Source organism: Aythya ferina, assembly GCF_964211825.1.
Source record: "Aythya ferina genome assembly, chromosome: 1".
NCBI lineage: Eukaryota > Metazoa > Chordata > Aves > Anseriformes > Anatidae > Aythya > Aythya ferina.
In genome coordinates, this window is record NC_140296.1 from 136,316,565 (window position 1) to 136,335,134 (window position 18,570).

General features: G+C 38.7%; 1 protein-coding gene across 4 annotated transcripts in view; it reads right to left on the reverse strand.

Moving 5' to 3' along the window:
- Window positions 1–18,570, reverse strand: part of DUSP16 (dual specificity phosphatase 16) — a 73,153-nt gene that overhangs the window by 12,517 nt on the left and 42,066 nt on the right. For all 4 annotated transcript variants that reach the window (XM_084507009.1, XM_084507008.1, XM_084507007.1 and 1 more), the window contains 2 exons: window positions 18,124–18,262; window positions 1,204–1,367 (listed from right to left, as the gene is read on the reverse strand). In XM_084507009.1, coding sequence (XP_084363135.1) covers window positions 1,204–1,367; window positions 18,124–18,262 — 303 coding nt within the window. The remainder of the gene's footprint in view (window positions 1–1,203; window positions 1,368–18,123; window positions 18,263–18,570) is intronic.

The window sequence follows — 18,570 nt, forward strand, 5'->3', positions numbered from 1 at the left end:
TGAAGCTGCAGAGCTTCGTGCTATGTGATGGACATGTGCTGAAATACTGTCAAGGTTGTAAATGAAATGGCATGAGACACCCTACCAGGTCTAAACTCTCCTACAGAACACTCTGCCACACTCAGGGCTTACCAGTAGCAGTTGTAGTAGTTGTAGTAGTTTCAGACTCCTCCAGCCCTATAGTGAAATTACTGACTACTGCTACCACTTGGTTTCCCTTCCTGGTGAGGCACGCATCCTGTGTCTGTGTGTAACACCTATTTATAGGCACTGATTTACTGCAAGTAACGTGAACAGCCTCTTTCACCCCTAAGACTATTCACTAAAGAGCTACAGCATGGGATTTCTATTCACATCCCCAAATGTCCCTGGCCCTAAAGGAGAATAAGAGACCCCACCACTCCCAGTGGGGCTTAGGATAGCACTTATCATTAACATATTGAAACAAACAGCATAAAAGCATCTAATACTCTACCACTTAAAGCAGATTTTTCTTTTTTTTAATTCACTTGGTATTTTAATCTACCTGTTGCCTTTTGTGTGGGGACCACAAATTACTTTTGTGGTATGAAAAATAAGAAATTGCCTTGACATCCATCATATGTGAATAGGTTCTGAATTGTTGACTCACTACATAGCAACAAAGATGTTGAAGATTTTAAAGACCAAGGTAAATCCAATGAGTATATGAATATGATCTAATTATAGGACTATTAGGATAGTTCCAGTCTTAGGCTTTATACATGTATAAAAAAAACATGTATGTAAGTGTTTAGAGAAAATACTGACAGACAATCTTTATTTCATCCCACTAGAACTATTAACATAATTGTATGAATATGCAACACACACCAAAACAAACCAGTTGGTGCTATACACAGTAAACTACCTGACCTACTGTAATGGCTGATTTAATAGCATGCTGTTGGTTGGTAGGTTACTGAGGAAGGTATCGTATTATTTTCTCCAGGAGGAAGGAGAGAGATCAATTATCCTATTACATGACACGTGGATTCTTTATGTGGACTGTATATCATTAGTTCTTGCCTAGCAGGCTGTGCATAAAGCTGTCTAAGGCTATCATTTAGATCTACTTTAGATGGTTTTATAGCTGTAATAATGAGGTATAATAGAAGCATGGAAAAAGACACATGGAGATTATATACTCACCCATGTAAACAGCATAACATCCAGAATGCTCACCTTGTTGAGGACATCCCGTTGGCACCCAAGATAGAGATGAGGCAGAATCCTGGTTGGACCAATGTTGGAGACAGGTAGACAGGGCTGAGAAATGCACGTAGGGACGAGCGTGGATTTTCCTTCACAGAGACCAGGAAAAGAGCTGGAGAATTCAGCAAATCCACCTGTAAGAGGCACAGTGTGCATTACCAACAAGCATTGTGGGAGGCATCAGTGCCCATACCAATTCTCATAAAGCAGCATTTGTTGCATGAGATGGAGGGGCATTAAAGGGCCAGCAGAGGAACCTGTACAGCTATATGCACACCTCTCCCAGAGGTACCCTAAGTGTGCAAAACCATTTGTCAGAACACAAGGCCTGCTTTTGTCTTCCCACTCTGGTGGGAAAGTTTGTTTGTTTCTCTCTCTCCATTCCTCAGATTTGATGCTTCTTCTGATTCAAATGGACATGTGGAAATGAGAATTTTAAGACAAAACAAAAACCCACAACACCCACCACATACCTTTGCCTTTCTGCTTCAGCAAATTGCTTTCTGAACAATTCCTTCTCCCATATTAGGTTTATAATTAGACTGCATTTAGGAGAAGTCATGTTTTCTCAATTGGTAAAATCACCAATATGTGGTTATTAATGTTTGCTTTTAAAATCCTGCATTATTATTTTCTATACTGATCAGAAATAATGTATTTCATCCAACACACTGCAAGAGGCTTCACATTTCAAAACCACAACAAGCTAAGGCTTCTCCATCCCAAGAGGGGCAGGTGAGGCAGACAGCGACTACAGGGGAAGGTGGGCATGGGAAGAGGTGAACCATGGATTCCCCTAGCAAACTAGCCCCTCTGTGCTCCCTTTGCTGCTAGGCGGTTCTTCATTTGCAGTAGTTAGGGCATTAGGCCCTATCCATACTGTGGTTCCACAACATTTTAATTATAATTTGCCACCTCTGCATTAGGTTGAGACTGATGTAGACACAAATACATAACACACACAGCTCAAGCTCCATTTCCTTTTCTTGCTTTGCCACATGCCTGTTTCCCTCCCACTGCAAGAGCTATGTTACAAATCTCTGTTACCAACTGTGGTCCAACCAGCACTACCCACAGTTAAAGAACAAAACTAAACAGACCTCCAGCAACCAACTTGCACCTCAGCTAAACATGTTCTCACAAAAATTAGCTAGCTTTTGACAAACTAGGTGAACTCCAAGCTCAGTTCATTCACATACTTCATCTAGTCTGAAGAAGAACTGTAGGCAGCTGCTTAAATCAGCATGTTACAGGCTTTTTTGGACAGTTTTCACCATGTAATAGCCAATTAGTAAGGATGAGAGGCACAAAAGAAAGTCAAAGTCCCCAGCTATTTCCTTACATTAAAAACATAGAGACAAGTGGAACTGTAAGTGGAGGGAGAGTAATAATAACCTGTGCAGAACAAGACACCTTTTTATCATCAAGGAAGTGAAGTATTAATGTGCTAAATCTGCCAAATGCTATGTTCTGTATTATTACAGTTTGAAGACATGAATTAAAATTATTCAGCAATAAGATAATGTACGGTTCTGTCAAGGCTTGCATTACCATTGCCTGAATTATGTCTGTTCTTTGGATTTTAAACCCTGTATCTTTATTAAATGTAGAAAAAAAAAAAAAAAAAAGAAAAAAAAAAAAAACACAAGGTAATAGCCATGTATGTAGCAACCCATTTTATCTGATAAACAAAGAAGCCAGCAAGCAGTTTTCAGAACAAAAGTTTTTTGAGCAGCAGTTCTTGTTACAGTCTCCTAACTGAAAAAAAAAAAAATCACTTGTCTTTAGTGTTAGATAAGTGATTTTAGACAACTAGGACAATGCTTGTCTTTGGAAACATCATAAGACAAAATAGCTGTAATTTACTGTAGGAAGGTTTTTTATATTTTTTAAAATCAATCTTCATGTCATAATTATACAGATCCCTTTTTATTGTTTAATCTGTTAGAAGGAGAAAAGAGAAAACATTGTAAATTTTCAGTGTAATTGAAGAATCTCTGATCATTTCACAAATTCCAGTTAACTACCGCGTGCCTTGAGTCATTTAAAACCTACTTGAGTCAACTACCATCACCACAAACAGCTTTGGTACAAGCAGCAGGCCTGGAGGAGTGCAGCATGTCAGATCTACCTGGGTAACATGAAGAGAGATTGGGAAGCCTGCTAAAAACAATAATACAAGAAATCCCTTGCTTTAAAAAGAAATGCAAAATCTCAGAGAACTGAAAAGACTCAGCAGAGAAAGGCATTTATAGCAGAGGACGCTTTTTCATGAGGGGGACCAACTATTGCCAAGGCAATAATACAAGAGTCTTAAGAAGGAGAAGGTGCAAAATAGGTGCAGAAATTCTTTTTGTCTTGCCCAGTATGCTCCTCAGCTGCATAAATTAAGAGTGCAGTCTGGTTTCAGAGCTTCAGCAAAGTGTACCCACCACCCGAAGTGTGGAGCACACGCTTCTGCACAGGCTGGCACCAGAAATCCACCACACTGTGTCTCAGGGGCAGCACTCTCCAAAGTCCCAAAGATGGCCAGTACTGCTTTTCAGGAGTTTAACTGTGAGATGTTTTTCCATGCCGGAGAGCAGACAGCCCACACCCATCAGAAGAGCAAAGCAAAGGGGCAGGTCTGTGACCCAGTTGGATACAAGAAAGCTGAAGGGCATGGGCCCAAAGGCAGAAATCTGAGGCTGGTTTCAAAGTCAATCAAGTGAACACAACAATTCTGCTCATACCATCCTGCTTTACACCTCCGCCACCTGTTCCTGTCTCTATAAGCCATGAACATGGACAGTGCTTGTTTAATTTATCAATCAAAAGATGAAAAGTTTTCAAAATAACTCTCTCACACAGTTGCTGAATTCTCTTAGGTATGGCATAAGAATTTCCCTGTTCTGTAGGAAACAAGCTTAGAATTTTTAGTCACTACATGCCTTAGATAAATGTTATGGAAGATGTGGTAACAGAGCCCAGCAGTTCCTTGAGGGACTGGTGGAAGAAGGGAAAGAGTAAGATCAATCTTCAGTTTTATTTGTTCACTCTTTATCTCTTGGGAAGGTTGTTGGCTGCTATCTGGAGCCTTTCTCACACAAAGTGCCTGTTGTTCCTTACAAAGAAGCAGCACAAGAAAAGAAGAGATTTTATATTTGTAATTTCTAATGTCTTCGTAAAGAAGACTATATGGACATGTTTTTGTTTTGTATTTTAATTAGGAATTTTCCCATATAGCTACAGATGTGGACAAACTTCCACAGAAGTTCTCACTTCTGCATGAATACTGCAACAAAAGTTAAAAAAGATGCTAATATGCTTAAAGACTGAGGTCTGGGGAGATGGAACCCATGCTTTGTCATTATAAGCATAAGGAACACTTTTTTGTTGTTTTTTAGTAATTTGTTAATGCAAGCTTGAAGTGCTTCAAGATTAGATGCCTCAACATTTCCTCTGGGACATTCATCCCTACAAAGTCATCCTTCTTCTTTCTACACACACTTTCCTGATAAAATGTTACTTTATTATCCTTACAACATCAACTATAACCACAAAATTCTCATATCAAGTACTTCTGACATTGTGTTGTTACCTATCTTTCCTCATGCTCCCAAGTAAACCCTTATTTCCTCTGCACATATTTTAACCTGTTATTACAGATTAGCCCCCAATCCTCTAAGTAGCATCAGTGACTTCAGGATCATTGACTTCAGAAAGGATGCAATCAGTATCTCGTTTCAAATATTAATCCATCCATCCATCCAATATTAATCCTGCCATCTTCTGTATTCATTTCTAAAAAAAAGTTAGCAGCTTTTCAACAACTCTGCCTTTGATTTATGGCACTCACAGTAGAAAAAAATATATATTCTCGATAGATGTGTGTTGAAAAATGGTTATAAAAAAAACAAACAAACAACAACACACACACAGATAAACAAAACCCATCCCAACAAAACATTCATGTATGCATCTTGCTGAACTATTGATTACCTCCAGCGTAACACAGTATATCAGGGATCTGGAATAACAGCATCCATTGAGCTGTCATTTCATTATGAGACTAACTTCCATTTTAAAGAGCTTCTGTCACCTCCAGTTGCTTGCACTGACATGCATATAGCGTGTGTATGTGCATATATACATATATACACACACATAATACAATTTATACATAGTTATATTTAAAAAATAATGGCACCTGAAAACATGCAGGAAAAAAAAAAGGATTCTTATTTCATGTTTCTGTTTTCTAACACAGATCGTGACCCACATTATTCTCCAAAGCAAAAATCAATGTATAGCCTACATGAAGAACTTCTTATGAGAAAAGTACTTCAACCATGCAGACTACCTGTTCACTTCTGCTGTAAATGAAGCAGACAGTCCTCAAAAAACAAACTTTAAGCATTTGGAGAATGAACTTAGTGTACAGATTGGAACACAGAATAGCAATCTGAGCCTTAAAAGAAAGATGAGGCTGGTTTAGCTTCCAGTTTCACAGTTTGAGGATGCTTTGCTTCAAGGCGAATTTTATATTTGTCTGCCTAACTACCTCATTTAGAATAGGGCTACTGGCAGCACTGTGCTGTTTGTTTAGTAAGAGGAAATGTGCATTTCTTCTGGAGCTAGCTTCTGAACAACACCCTTTGTCCACCACAACTCCAGCCCCTGCAAATGGTAAATCAATCACAAGGGCATGTTGAAACCATGGGAAAAAAAAATCCCCAGGTCACTAGCAGAGCTACTGTTTTAATAAAGTTCCACTGAAGTCTTTGATAAATGTAACTGGGCCCTGATCCTAATCTCTTGGGCGAGATCTAAGAAATCTCACTCACTTTGCAGTGCCTTAATCAGAACGGTATCCCCTCCCAGCTTACAATATCTGGCAGGCTGTTCTTTCTAGTCCTACCAACCAGCCCAATTGCCAAATATACAAAGGACTGGAAATAGATAACTGACAAATAACTCGGAAATATTCTCTCTTAAATAGCTTCTGAAATCATATGGCTTGTCTGCCTTCTTGATGGTAAAGCTGGACTGAAAGAGCTCTGCACTCTCTTATTCAACTACTTATCTGTTTTGAAGGTCATGGGCAGAGGATAGAGAAAATGAGACAACTTTTACATATTATACTTATGTCTTAAAAATTTTGCTTGTTTAAAAAAAAAAAAAAAAACCACTCTCCCTTCAACAAAGCTGTAGAAGTTTCTCACTCTACTTCTTCAGCAAACCAATCTGATATCAGTGAGTTAAATGGAAGACTTTTCCATCACCATTAATGCAATAGTTTCACTATATCAAAAAAAAAAAACAAAAAAAAACTTGCTGACCAAGCAGGATTAGCAGCACAATGCATCTCCTTCTTCACTTTTAAATAGCCAGTTGTTTCTGGTCATGACTGCACATATGTAAGTCACCATAACCTTTGGTTGGCAGCGAGTAGCTAGCACAACTTTAAGTCTATCTTACTTGTACAATAGGCCCTGCCCAAGTCTGAAGAAAAATCTGTGGGGATGATGACATTATGGGAGCAAATTAAAGCAATATGAGACAGAAGTGATTTCAGACTATATAATCTAATGTATTTTCCAACATGAAAGTAAGAGATACCAAAGTAGCAGTGATAAATTGACTGTAACGTTCAGCTGCTTGTCCTTTATGTTTCTGAGACAAAAGTCAATTAATTTAGTTCTGCTCTACTTTTAGATGATCCATCATTATTATATTGCAAAGTTGTGTATCTGCCCAAAGTTGACTCGGCTCTTGCTTGGGTAGCTTGTTAAAAATGACCAGACTAGCGAAATGATTTTGGTTTTAACCGGGTGACAGGCATCCCCTGGTTACAGCACATTGAACAGACAGCTGTACCCTATGTACTCTGGCGCCGACTTGTTCTGTTCACCACTTGCGGCTGCACAAGAAGAGTTTCTATGAAACCATGTTAAGGTGCCAAAAGCTGTCAGTGATTTTGCAGCATAAACTCTTGCATGTGGCAGACAACCCAACACCTCCTACATCTTTACAGTAAAGCCTAAATTTCTTACTTACAAGCTTATACATCCATTACCATAAATTTGGCAAGATCAGGTATCCTACTCAATTACAGTGTTGCTATGGTTCTGCAAAGTGGTGACTACAGACTTCCCCTGAATTAAGACACTGCAGTTTCCTGTGTACCGTGTCATGATTACACTCATCAAGGTAGGATGGTTAAAGGAATCTTGACATCAGAAGTTTCAGCTCACCTCTCAGCCAACTCAGGAAACCAAATAGGGCCAAAACCAGAAGAAAAAATGGATGAAAAATGGATTAAAAACTTTCAGCAGACTTCCACAACATAAGTTAGTCTTTATTATAGATTCATTGCATAAATCCTTATATAAATAAATCTCCTAGCTAATGTTGCCAACAGCAGGAAGAAGAGAGAGAAAGAAGATGGGATCAGGTGGCAACAAATGGTAGCCGGGGAAGTTTTGTTGATTTGGGAACAGCTACCTTCCATTAAGGGAATGGCACCCATCCAGATCCTTAGTTAAACTACCATCAGAGACAAACCCTAAATTAATAAAGAGAAATAACTATTGAGAACCACAAGCATTTACATCAGCTCATCTGTTTTATTTTATACAGAAACAGACAAGGAGCATTCCATAATGCTGCCAATTGCTCTACTGCAGTTGCAGGGATGACAGTAGCTCTGTAAACCACTAGAGATGGTTTGCAAATGAAAGAGTAGCTATATCAAACAACCACCAATAACAACATTTTTTTTTTAAAAAAAGGAGGGGGTTAACACTTAATAGAGGGTTATGAAGTGCAGATAATATTTAATGCTTTCACCCAATACTCAATAAAACCATTCAAGATAAATGACAACATAATAAAACATAAAATACAGAGAAAAAAGGTGGCTCTTTTCTAGGCTTATTCCATGTTATACTGTTGTTTTTTTCCCCCCTCATTCTTATGCTTCCTTCAAATAGATGTAGCCATACGAAGAGATGTAACCACTAATCAAAATTTAACTATTACAGGAAACATTCAAGAAGAGATTCTGAATTTAAAAACTGAAAGCTTTTTTTTTTTTTTTTTCTTAGAGAAGTCCAGGTACCTGTGAAAAAGATTTAGCATGGGGAAGGAGGCAGAGGGCAGCAAAAGCTCCATCTACTAAAAGTTAGTTTTCAAAATTCAAGCATTTTTCTTCATTCCCATCAACAAACATCCTTTCCTCACACTGACCAAGTTAGTCATCTTTGGCTTTATGGTACTACGGCTGGTCCAATGAAACATCATTTGTTATTGTACAGATCAACATCTGCATCTACCCTGCACACTTCCCCCATCCTCTAGCCCAGTACTCTCTTCATTTTCTTGCTCTCCACCTCCCCTAAATACCTTTCTTTTCCACAGGGTGCTGGAAAGAGAGGAGAATGCCATTTTGTCCTCCTACCAGCTTTCAAAGATCACCTTGAGCAGCTCACCAGTGTTTACACAGCATAAGCGGGCTGTTGGATGGTTCTAATTACCAGCTGTTAATTTAGCCAAATATTCCTGTTACTGTTACAGGAACATCCATCTCTCCCATCCACACATATTTATTATCTTTCCTTTGCATGCATGTTGAATATAACACAGATGTTCCCTCATACTCACATTAATCCTATATCTCAACCTGCGCATTATTTCTAAGATACAGACAGATCAGTCATGAAGCAATCCTAAAATCTCTTGAAAGTTGCTGTTAAAAGTACTGTTTCCATCACCAATCATGTAACTCCTTACTATTCTCAAAATGCTTTCAGAGATCTGCCCCAGAAGTTTTACCCTTAATCACCTAAAAATAGGGTCTCTTACTAATAGTTAAGTGCAGACTGACAAAGCACAGAACAGAGACTTGACAACACCTCAGAGATAAAACAGATTAAGGCTGGGTGTTAAAGTAAAGCACAACAGCTGATGTGCCTGCAGCTCTGCAGCAAAAGGGACACATGAAAATAGGGGATGTTCCCCTTAGGTGTAACTGGGTTTTTCTAATATAAATATCCAATATGGACACAACTCCCATAAAAAGGAGAGCTCCAGAAGTATACAAATCCTAACAGTAACAAACTTAACCAACAAGCTCACACCGTGCTTGTTCTAGGAGGATTCATTACTTATTCTTTATAAAGGTGGCCACGAAACAAAAACTGGAATGAAAGACAGATGAGGAAATGGACAGTTCTGCCTTGGACACATGGACAATGGACACATCACATTGTGTGCTTTCTATGAACTTGTCAGCTAAAGCTTGACAGAGAACCCCATGCAGCTGCCTTTTGTGCCCAGAGCCTGGTAGCAAAGCTGAGGACAAGGAGGGGAAGGTTCCGCTAGAGAAGCATTTGATAACTGAGACAAGGCTTCTGGCCACCTACTGAAACTTTAGAGGCTGACTCTAAAGACCAGATGAACAGACTTCCACTTTCAAACTAAACAAATGCATTTCGTCAAGTAATTTGAGGGGCTGCAGAACTAAAAGAGACCATCTGCCTCCCATGCCAGTCCTGTGGTGGGTCCATGGGTGGCTAGCGCAGCCTGAGCTCTGAAGGACGCTTCTTCCACTGCTGGGACCTGCCCAGCACTACTGCTTCATCACACCAGCAAATCCAGCTCAGTTTGACCCAAAGCTACTTTTCAGGGGGAGACACTAATGTGAGACTCTCCACTGTGGCAGTGCTCATTTCCATAGGGCTTACAAGAACTGCCATTATTTTTCTTATTTAATTACTCTTTTTGTCAAGACTTACTGAAGCTGACGAACAAGCTTAAATACATGCATCTTTTGTGGGTGACAGCAGAGAGACAGACAAAAAGGCAACTTCTATGAGCTTGGCCTGTGTAAAACTTCAGACTATGCCTATGAAGTGTTTTATACAACATCCCAGTAGGTCCTGCTGGCCCTGCAGCACTGCATGTCTCACTCAGGATGCGCAGAAGATCCCTTCTCTTGCTCCTGATGTAGAGAGAAGAGGCAGCACATGTCAGTTTTTCACAGACCACAGAGTCTGCTGGAAAAGCCCAAGGAAAATGCACACTGGTAACAGAGCAAATGTTGGCGTTACTCTTGAAGTGCCATTCAAATCAGACACTGCTCCTTTTTCTTCCCCCTTCAGGTTCTGACAGTTCAGAAAACATCAAAGAGAGAAATTGGATTTCTTCAATGAATTCATCTTGAAAACAGACCAGAAGCCACTTCCCTCCTGTTCACACAAGATCTAATTGTCTGCCAGTTCATCAGTATTACCTCAGTGTCAAACACAACTATTTTAATGCAGTTAGCAGGGAGTGGAAAAGGTCAAAAAACCAAGTGATGAGTCAAAAACCAATGATGATGTGTGCACCAGAAAAGCATCGCAAGGAGACTTTGAAGCTTGTTTATTTGACAGAAGATTCCAATGCCTTCTTTTAGACCAGAATTTGCTTCTTCATTAAGGGCAGTGATTACTCAAATTTTATATGAACATATAGTAATAAATATTATATTAGTATCTCATTTAAAGGAAAATGAACAGAAAAATAACAAAATTTATAGCTATCGCTGCAAAATAATACTTGGACTCTAAGTAAGCCCTACCAAACTTCTGTACACAACAAAGATGCATAGCAGAGTATATTCATGTTTAACTGCCTTCTTCCCCTTTCCCTTCCCCCCCCCCCTGCAATTTGGAAGTTGTTTCCATTAATAATGACCAGCACTAGGTATATAATGTTCTTAATATTACTGAAAACTATGCAGAAATCAAATTTAAACACACACACACAAACAAAAACAAAACAAACAAAACAAAACAAAACAAACAAACAAAAAAAAAAACCACAGAGAAAGTACAAAACATTAGCATTCGTCATGTTTCAGATAAGAGGCTCTTAATGCTGTGACTTATCAGCACTTCCACAGTCACGCTCCCACCAAACGCTAAAATGTTTATCTAAAGGATACCGTATGGATTTTTCCCCAGCCATAACGAGAAAAAGTTGTAAACTTTCTGACTCAGAGTTTTATGAATCTACAATGTTTCCACTTTGTTTAAATGAGCTGCAGACCTACACAGCCCGCTGCAACTCATGCATTCCAGCTCAGCTAAGCAGGGACGCTTGCCATTTTCCATTACATAAGCTCAGCCCCGCCAGGAGCGCTGCCATCCCAGCGGACAGCCCTCCTCCCCCCTTCCTGTCCCCTCTCATCTGCCACTTCATCTACCAGATTGAAGTCTCTGCTTCAGAAAGCTTTTTCCTTTTTTTTTTTTTTTTTTTTTTTTTTTTTTTTTTAATTTTATTATTACAGTAGCGTACAGACAGTGGCTCTGTTATGCCAGGTGTTTTACAAGTACGGTAGCGAAGGAAGTTATTTGCCCTGGAGGGTTTCTGCCTTTGGTAAGACAAGGTTAATAGGCAGGTTAAGTAAACAAGGCTGAGGGGGCAGGAGGAGGAGAAAGGGGTCAACGCCCTCCACCCACCCATCCACCCAGGTGCCATGCACCAGTAGAAGAGTCAGATGAACCACAAGCACAGAGAGCATGCTGGATGTTCACACTTGCCCTTTCTGCCTTTAAAGAAAAAAAAAGACCCCAGTCGTGATTTCAGTCAATAAAGTTTCACAAGTATCTAGAGGTATCCCAAACAAAAGCCAAGTTAACAAGTTATTCTTGGGTTTGAGAAATGTTATGAGAGTTTCACGCTAGTCAAACTTTGCTCTCGCTCAAAAGACAGCAAGTAAACACACATATGAAAGTAATAAAACCTACTCCCATTTTTCAAGTGCTTAAAACAATCATGGCACTAAGTGAACACTCAAAACTTCATTTTAAGTACAAAGGGTGGGAGGATATTCACAGGGGACCAGCTATAGCCAAGGGTACTAGTTTTTCTACGCTCTCCCAAAAATTGAAAGAGAGGAGTCTTTTGTAGAGGGCAACCCAGAGCCAAGTTCCTTCCCCACTTTCTTCTCCTTCCCACTGACACTGACCATGCGACATGGGACCACTCCTGGAATACCACACTCACTCTGCAAAACTTCTACCTTCTTCATTAGAAACTGGCTTCTAATGGCATCAACAGTCAGTGTGAGGAAGCCTGCCATCATCTTGTGACTACACTTCTTCCTCTAAATGTCAGCGGGATATTTGACAGCTCATTCTGCCTGCAATTATTTCAACTTGCAGAAAACTTTATTACATTAATTAACGGCCACCATTTGGAGTTGTGCTCTTCTCCTTGAGGCACCCTCCAAAGATTTGCTTACAGGGAATGCTCACAACTTCAGTCAGCCATAACCAAATGTTATTAAGCTCCGAATCCAAACGTTGAAAGGCATTAGTGTGTTAGATGGAAATTTATCAGACAGCACAAACTGCAACTAACTTTTGCCATCTTTCAGCACACACTGGGAACCCTTCTACTGCTCATGTGGGATTGCAGAAGCAGGGAGGAAAGCTCAGTCTTTCAACCCTGTTTGCTTCAGGAGATGGAAATCACAAGTCATACCTATAAAAGAATATTCTTAAGATATCCTGCTCCTCTGCCACAAGGCATGGCTTTTTCGGCAACAAAGCAGGGAGAGAGCACTGCACTTTCTTTACCATCCAGCTTTGCTTTAGCCAGGTAGAGACAACACAATGGTAAACGTACTCTGGAGATACTGACATTCTTGTAGTGGGACTCCTTTACATTGACTTATGGTTTCAAGTATTTTTTAAGAAAAATGCCAGCATAAACAAGACCTTAGAAGTGGTCTTTGTCTTGCTTCCTTCTTGTGTCCTCCATGCAAGACTTCCACTTCATGCACACACTGTGTCAGTGAGGGACAGGTCACAGAGAAAGAATTACTTGGAAAGTTTCAGCAAAAACCCACCTTTTGCAACAGTCCCTAGCTAATCTCACTATTTTGTTTCCGGGACCTTTGCCCAGTCTCAGTGAACTCATTCTGTTTGTTCTTTCTTTTCATACTCACTCAGTTTATGACTTCATTTGTTGACCACTGTATGTGACCTGCGTTCATCACTGAATATGAAATTAATTATTAATAATGTTTTTCTGCTTATCACAGCAGCTTTGTGCTCTGTAAAACTTATCAGAGAGGTCTTATGAAAGCAACATCCATTATATCATATTATTGCTCACATTTTTCAAAGGCAGAACTGCATGTAGCAGAGATTAGCAGGCAATTCACCACTTGGGCTTCAGTTGCTGGTCAACATGACTCTTTTATGGGGTGACAGCACCTACGTCTAACCGAGGTTTTGGAATGATGGTGTACAGCTCCCCGACTCCATGTTTCTGTGAGCCACACGGGGGCTGCACACTGGGCACCTAGAAAATCTGTAATTCTCTGCTAGTGAATCTCTGAGTGACAAAGATAACTTGGGATAAAGCTGAAAGATAAGTAGCACAAAGAAATTCATGGACTACTTTCTAAGACAGTTCTCATCTGACTTGAATATGAAGTCTGTCCTTCTTTCCCTGCAGTCTTTGATTTATCCATTGAAGGATGGCAGTTTCATTTCCAACCACAAAGCAAGTTTTCCACAGACAATATTTAGGTATACACAACCCTGATTACATCTGCAGATCAGGTTGATGCTATTTAATAAGAGGAATGAGTCCAGTGAAATACAATGACATATATATCCATGTCACATCCTTCAGGCACTGGAGTAATAACAGGCAGATCTAGAAGCTCACAAAAGGCTTCTTTCTACTATATTTGACTCCCCTGAATCCCCAGACTTTATAATCTGATGCATTATGCAAGTTTTCTGCATTGGTTGGCCTTAGTAGCACTGTACCTTAAAGTACATCAAGTCTAAGTATCAAACTGAGGACTGACAAAAAAAAAATAAGTTATTCATGGCTTGCTGGCAAAATATGCTCTGTTCTTTCAGCACTAAGAAACTCTTAAAAGGTTCGGTGAAACTGTTTCTATGATCCTACCCTTACAGTACTTTGATGGTTATCTAGTCTCTCTTAGACATTCACCATTGCTCCACATCCACCCAATTAAAAGGATTCTTGCTTCTGGTTTCAGTTCAGAGCCAGTACAGTGTTTCTGCATTAGGCTATCACAATTTTTATCTTAGGTTGGAAATACAGAGTGGTAGAGATTTCTGTGGTTTATTTTTTTTGGTTTTGTTTTGTTTTTCTTTTTAAGAAATCCTTCTGTTTTGTGTGTTTTCTGCACACACAACTAAACCTCAACTTCATTCTCATCACAGGCAGCATTTGAAAGGTGACTGCCATGAATACATCTGTGCTTGCCCTAGTAGGAACAAGCCAGATTAAGAGAAGAAGGAAAGAGCAAGGAAAATAGAATGTGAATGTTTTCCACTGGCATAGTGAAAAAAGGATTTAAGCAAGATTCTTGCTGTTTTCCACCTTAGCAATAATAATTTGTTAAGCAACAGTCCGTAGTCTCTCTCAACTGTTTCTGCTTGCTCTGCAGAAACATCACAAAAATACTAGGAACAGGCAGGACTCCATAAAAGTAAATCCAGTTCTCAAATTATGGTAAGAGAAGGAATCAAGTCACATCCCCATCTTTAAGTCTTACTTAACTCAGCCAAGTAGATGCAATGACGGGAGTAGGCTAAGCCTTCAGTACCCACATATCAGTATTTTGTGCACTATTAAAAATTAAGAACCAAAACAAATATTTAAATTCCTGAGAACATTCCCCACCAGATTATAAATATTTTTATGAGGTTAGATCAAGAGCTTGAACTAATTGGCAAGGGTTCCTCTGAGGTCTTTACATTAGCTGCTTCAATGAAAAACAGCCTCCAGGGTTGAACATACCTTTATGCACAACCTTAATAAATAAAATTATAAATAAAAATGTTAAATAGAAGAAAAAAAAAAACAAAACAACTTACTGAGTGCTCAGTAATGGGGGAAGGCAGAAAGAACAGATGTAGAAATTTCAGAAATTTGTTAATTGCTGCTTATTCTGTCTCAAAAAAATACATTTTCCTACCTGAAAATGTTTATTTAAGGTCACTGTTTTAAATAAACTACATTGAGTGGTTTAGGGAAAACTCAAGTCCAAAGGTTTTTCTTTCTACAGAGTGCACTGACCCCTACTCTCATTATAAACCATAAATGTTTATGAGCATTTGTCTTCAACTTTCTGAGTCAACACATTTTATCTAGTTTCTTAATAGCCACATATCAAGAAACTCCAAGGAACATTGTATAAAACCAAATCTAGCACTTTCTTCTTCACCTCACACAGCAAAAGGTTTATTTTGTTTGTTTTTCCTTTAAGTAACTAGTTTTTTAATAGATATTAAAACAAACAAAGAAGAAAACACAACAGGACTGTGGAAGCTATTTTTTATGTAAGGATTAAAACCAGAACAAAATCATTAGAAGACAAGGAAGTGCTACAGAGTGAAGTAACACAGTTTATGTTAATTGCTATATTACCAATTCATCTTAGTTGGGTACATTTCCTGAAACAAGCACTTAGCACTTCTAATTAATCACTAGTGAACACTTTCTTTACATTTTCCTTTTGTTCTTATACTCCTCTATTATTGGTTTTAAAACCATCAGATTTCTACACCCATAAACATTCCCATCACTTGCTATTTGACAAAAAAAGGATTAAACTCTCAAATCTAATCTTTTCTAAGAGAAATGCATTTGACATGTTAAAATTAAAATCCTCCTTTTTTTTAAGGAGGGCTTTAACACATCAGCTTCCCTTTCTTTCCCTCTAATATCCAAACGAACCTTCAACAGCTGCACATTGCTAAATTCACCTCAACCAGCTACTATCTTGCATGTGGTTTAATGCTGCATTTTCAGTTTGAACAGACAACTACCATGTGCTAGAAATAAGTAAAAAACAAAACATATATCATTATGAGATGTGCAACTGGTGTTTGCTCAGACTATGCACTAGGGAGCTGCAGTACAATCCCTTTCTGGTACTGTCCACTCCTAGAGAAGACACAGACAAGTCTGAGGGTGGAGACACTCCGATCATCTTCTTCATGAGGTCCAGCAGAGGGAGAAGATGATCAAAGACATGTTTCATGCCACTAATCTATAGAGGTACAATAGATGAAGAAAGGAAAGTTTTGTGATACTCTTCTCGGCTTTATTCAGATCTCTCCAATTTCTCCCTACCATGGAGTTGAATTCTTAGTCATTAGAGAGCTGTGTCTCTTTCCAGCATGTAAATTAAGTTGTGAATAGTCTGTATTTCTTCATGGAGCTATAATATGCTTCTGGTTATTACAAAAACTTTAGGATAGATAAGCAGAGTTGGGTATTTGAATAGTAAAATTGATGTTTCTTAAGAGGCATTAACTGTTTTTAGTCTAATTTTTTCCAAATGTTTTAAATTTAATAGAGTATTAATTACATACACCATCTATCAGTAAGCATTTACTGTGCCTAGAGACCACATGTTCATTTGGTGTGTCCTATAGAAGAAGAGTTACTTAGTCTTATAGTGTAGTCCACAAACACAGGCATGATTCTTACCAAGAGATCAAAGAAAACAAGCACCAGACACAGCTAAAGCAAGATCTTAGTTTGCTGTAAGTCTAGCTCACATTAGAACCAAATGCATCTGTCCAAGTGCAGAAATTATTAATTTCCACTGTACTCACTTTCAAAACAGTTTGGGAAAAGTTTTCTCAGTAACATAACCATCTCCTTGCCACTGTCATCTGAAGTCACTACAAACCTCAGCAAAACCTTCTTGTTAAAAGGAAGTATCTCTCTGGAGTTCTTGATTTTTTTTTGTCATCATTAGTCTCTGACTGCCGTTTTAACATTTCTCAGAGACTGTGTATATACTTCATTAGATCATTGACTGAGTCACTGCAATGTATTTCCTACTTCTATTCATCATCCCTTCTTCTTTCAGCCCTGTATCTACTTCACACCCCTCCTTGTTACTTCTTGAAAACACTGGGTCTACTATCCCATGACTCTACTGTTCCGTGGCTTTATAATTACCTTAAAGGAGGATACAGTGAGGTGGGGACTGGCTTCTTCTTCAAGTGATAAGACGAGGGGAAATGACCTCAAGTTGACACAGGGGAGGTTTAGGATGGATATTAGGAGAAATTTCTTTACTGAAAGAGTTGTGTGGTATTGGAATGGGCTGCCCAGGGAAGTGGTTGAGTCACCATCCCAGAAGGCCTTCAAGAAACCTATAGATGTAGAGCTTACGAGCATGGTTCAGTGGTGGACTTCGGTACTAGGTTAAAGGTGGAATACATGATATAAGACGTCTTTTCCAACCTAAATAATTATATGACAGAAATAACAAAAACACGCAAAAACTAAAAAATCATGTATTATAAGGACCTGAATGTCTACAGATGATTTGAGCTGGAATTTAAACAAAACAAAACAAAACAAACAAACAACAAGTAGAGGTGAGGCAAAAAAATAATAGTATCTCTTTCTAAAAAAAATGAAGATTTAAAAGTCACACAGAACAATTTCTCAGATAATGGGAGACTGTTTCTCTTGTTATTATTGTAGTAATTACCAATTCAGCAAGGAAGCACATACCTCCTAGCACACAGACTTAGAACACCAGGGAAGCACCTTTCTTATAGTAGTTTTGACATACTTTTGACATACACATGTAAAAAAAAAATCTGTGTTTATCAATTTCCATTTGCACAACACCAATGGTGTTACATATCATCTGTAAGATGTAATTTCTAAGCATTACATGTATCATGAACATCACTATATGCATAAAGAACAAAAGAAAAAGCCATATTATAACTGCAGTTTACAGCAGTGCTGTTGCAAAACTCTGTACACATAAGCTATAACAATAGCATTTCTTTCTCCTTATTCAAGTGCCATTTTTATCTTGGTACATCATACCTTTAAGCAGATAAACAGAGCTGAAATTCTTCTCCAGTTTGCCCAGGAGCACAGTAAGAAAGCAGTCAGATGAGAGAGAGGTCACATCTTTAGAGCTTTGGTCATACACCACCACTTCCTGCTTGCAATCAATTTCAATCTGAAATGCAAATAATCAAGTAAGATAGGAAGGAGGAAGATGATTAAAAGCACCCCTTTATCACCTGCATAAAGTCAGGCTAAGGGTTCCTATGTGCTTGGTATGCAGCACTTCAGATATTTAGATTTCATATACAGCTGTATGCAAAACAATTTTTTATCTTATACTTAAAGGAATTATATTTGGTCAGCAATATTGAGAGGTTTTTTAATTGATTATTTGCTCCAAGTTGAAGCATACACTGTAAATTACTACGATTCAGTAATTTTACGTCACTAGTAAAACGCTTCATCTTTAGCTTTTTTTAA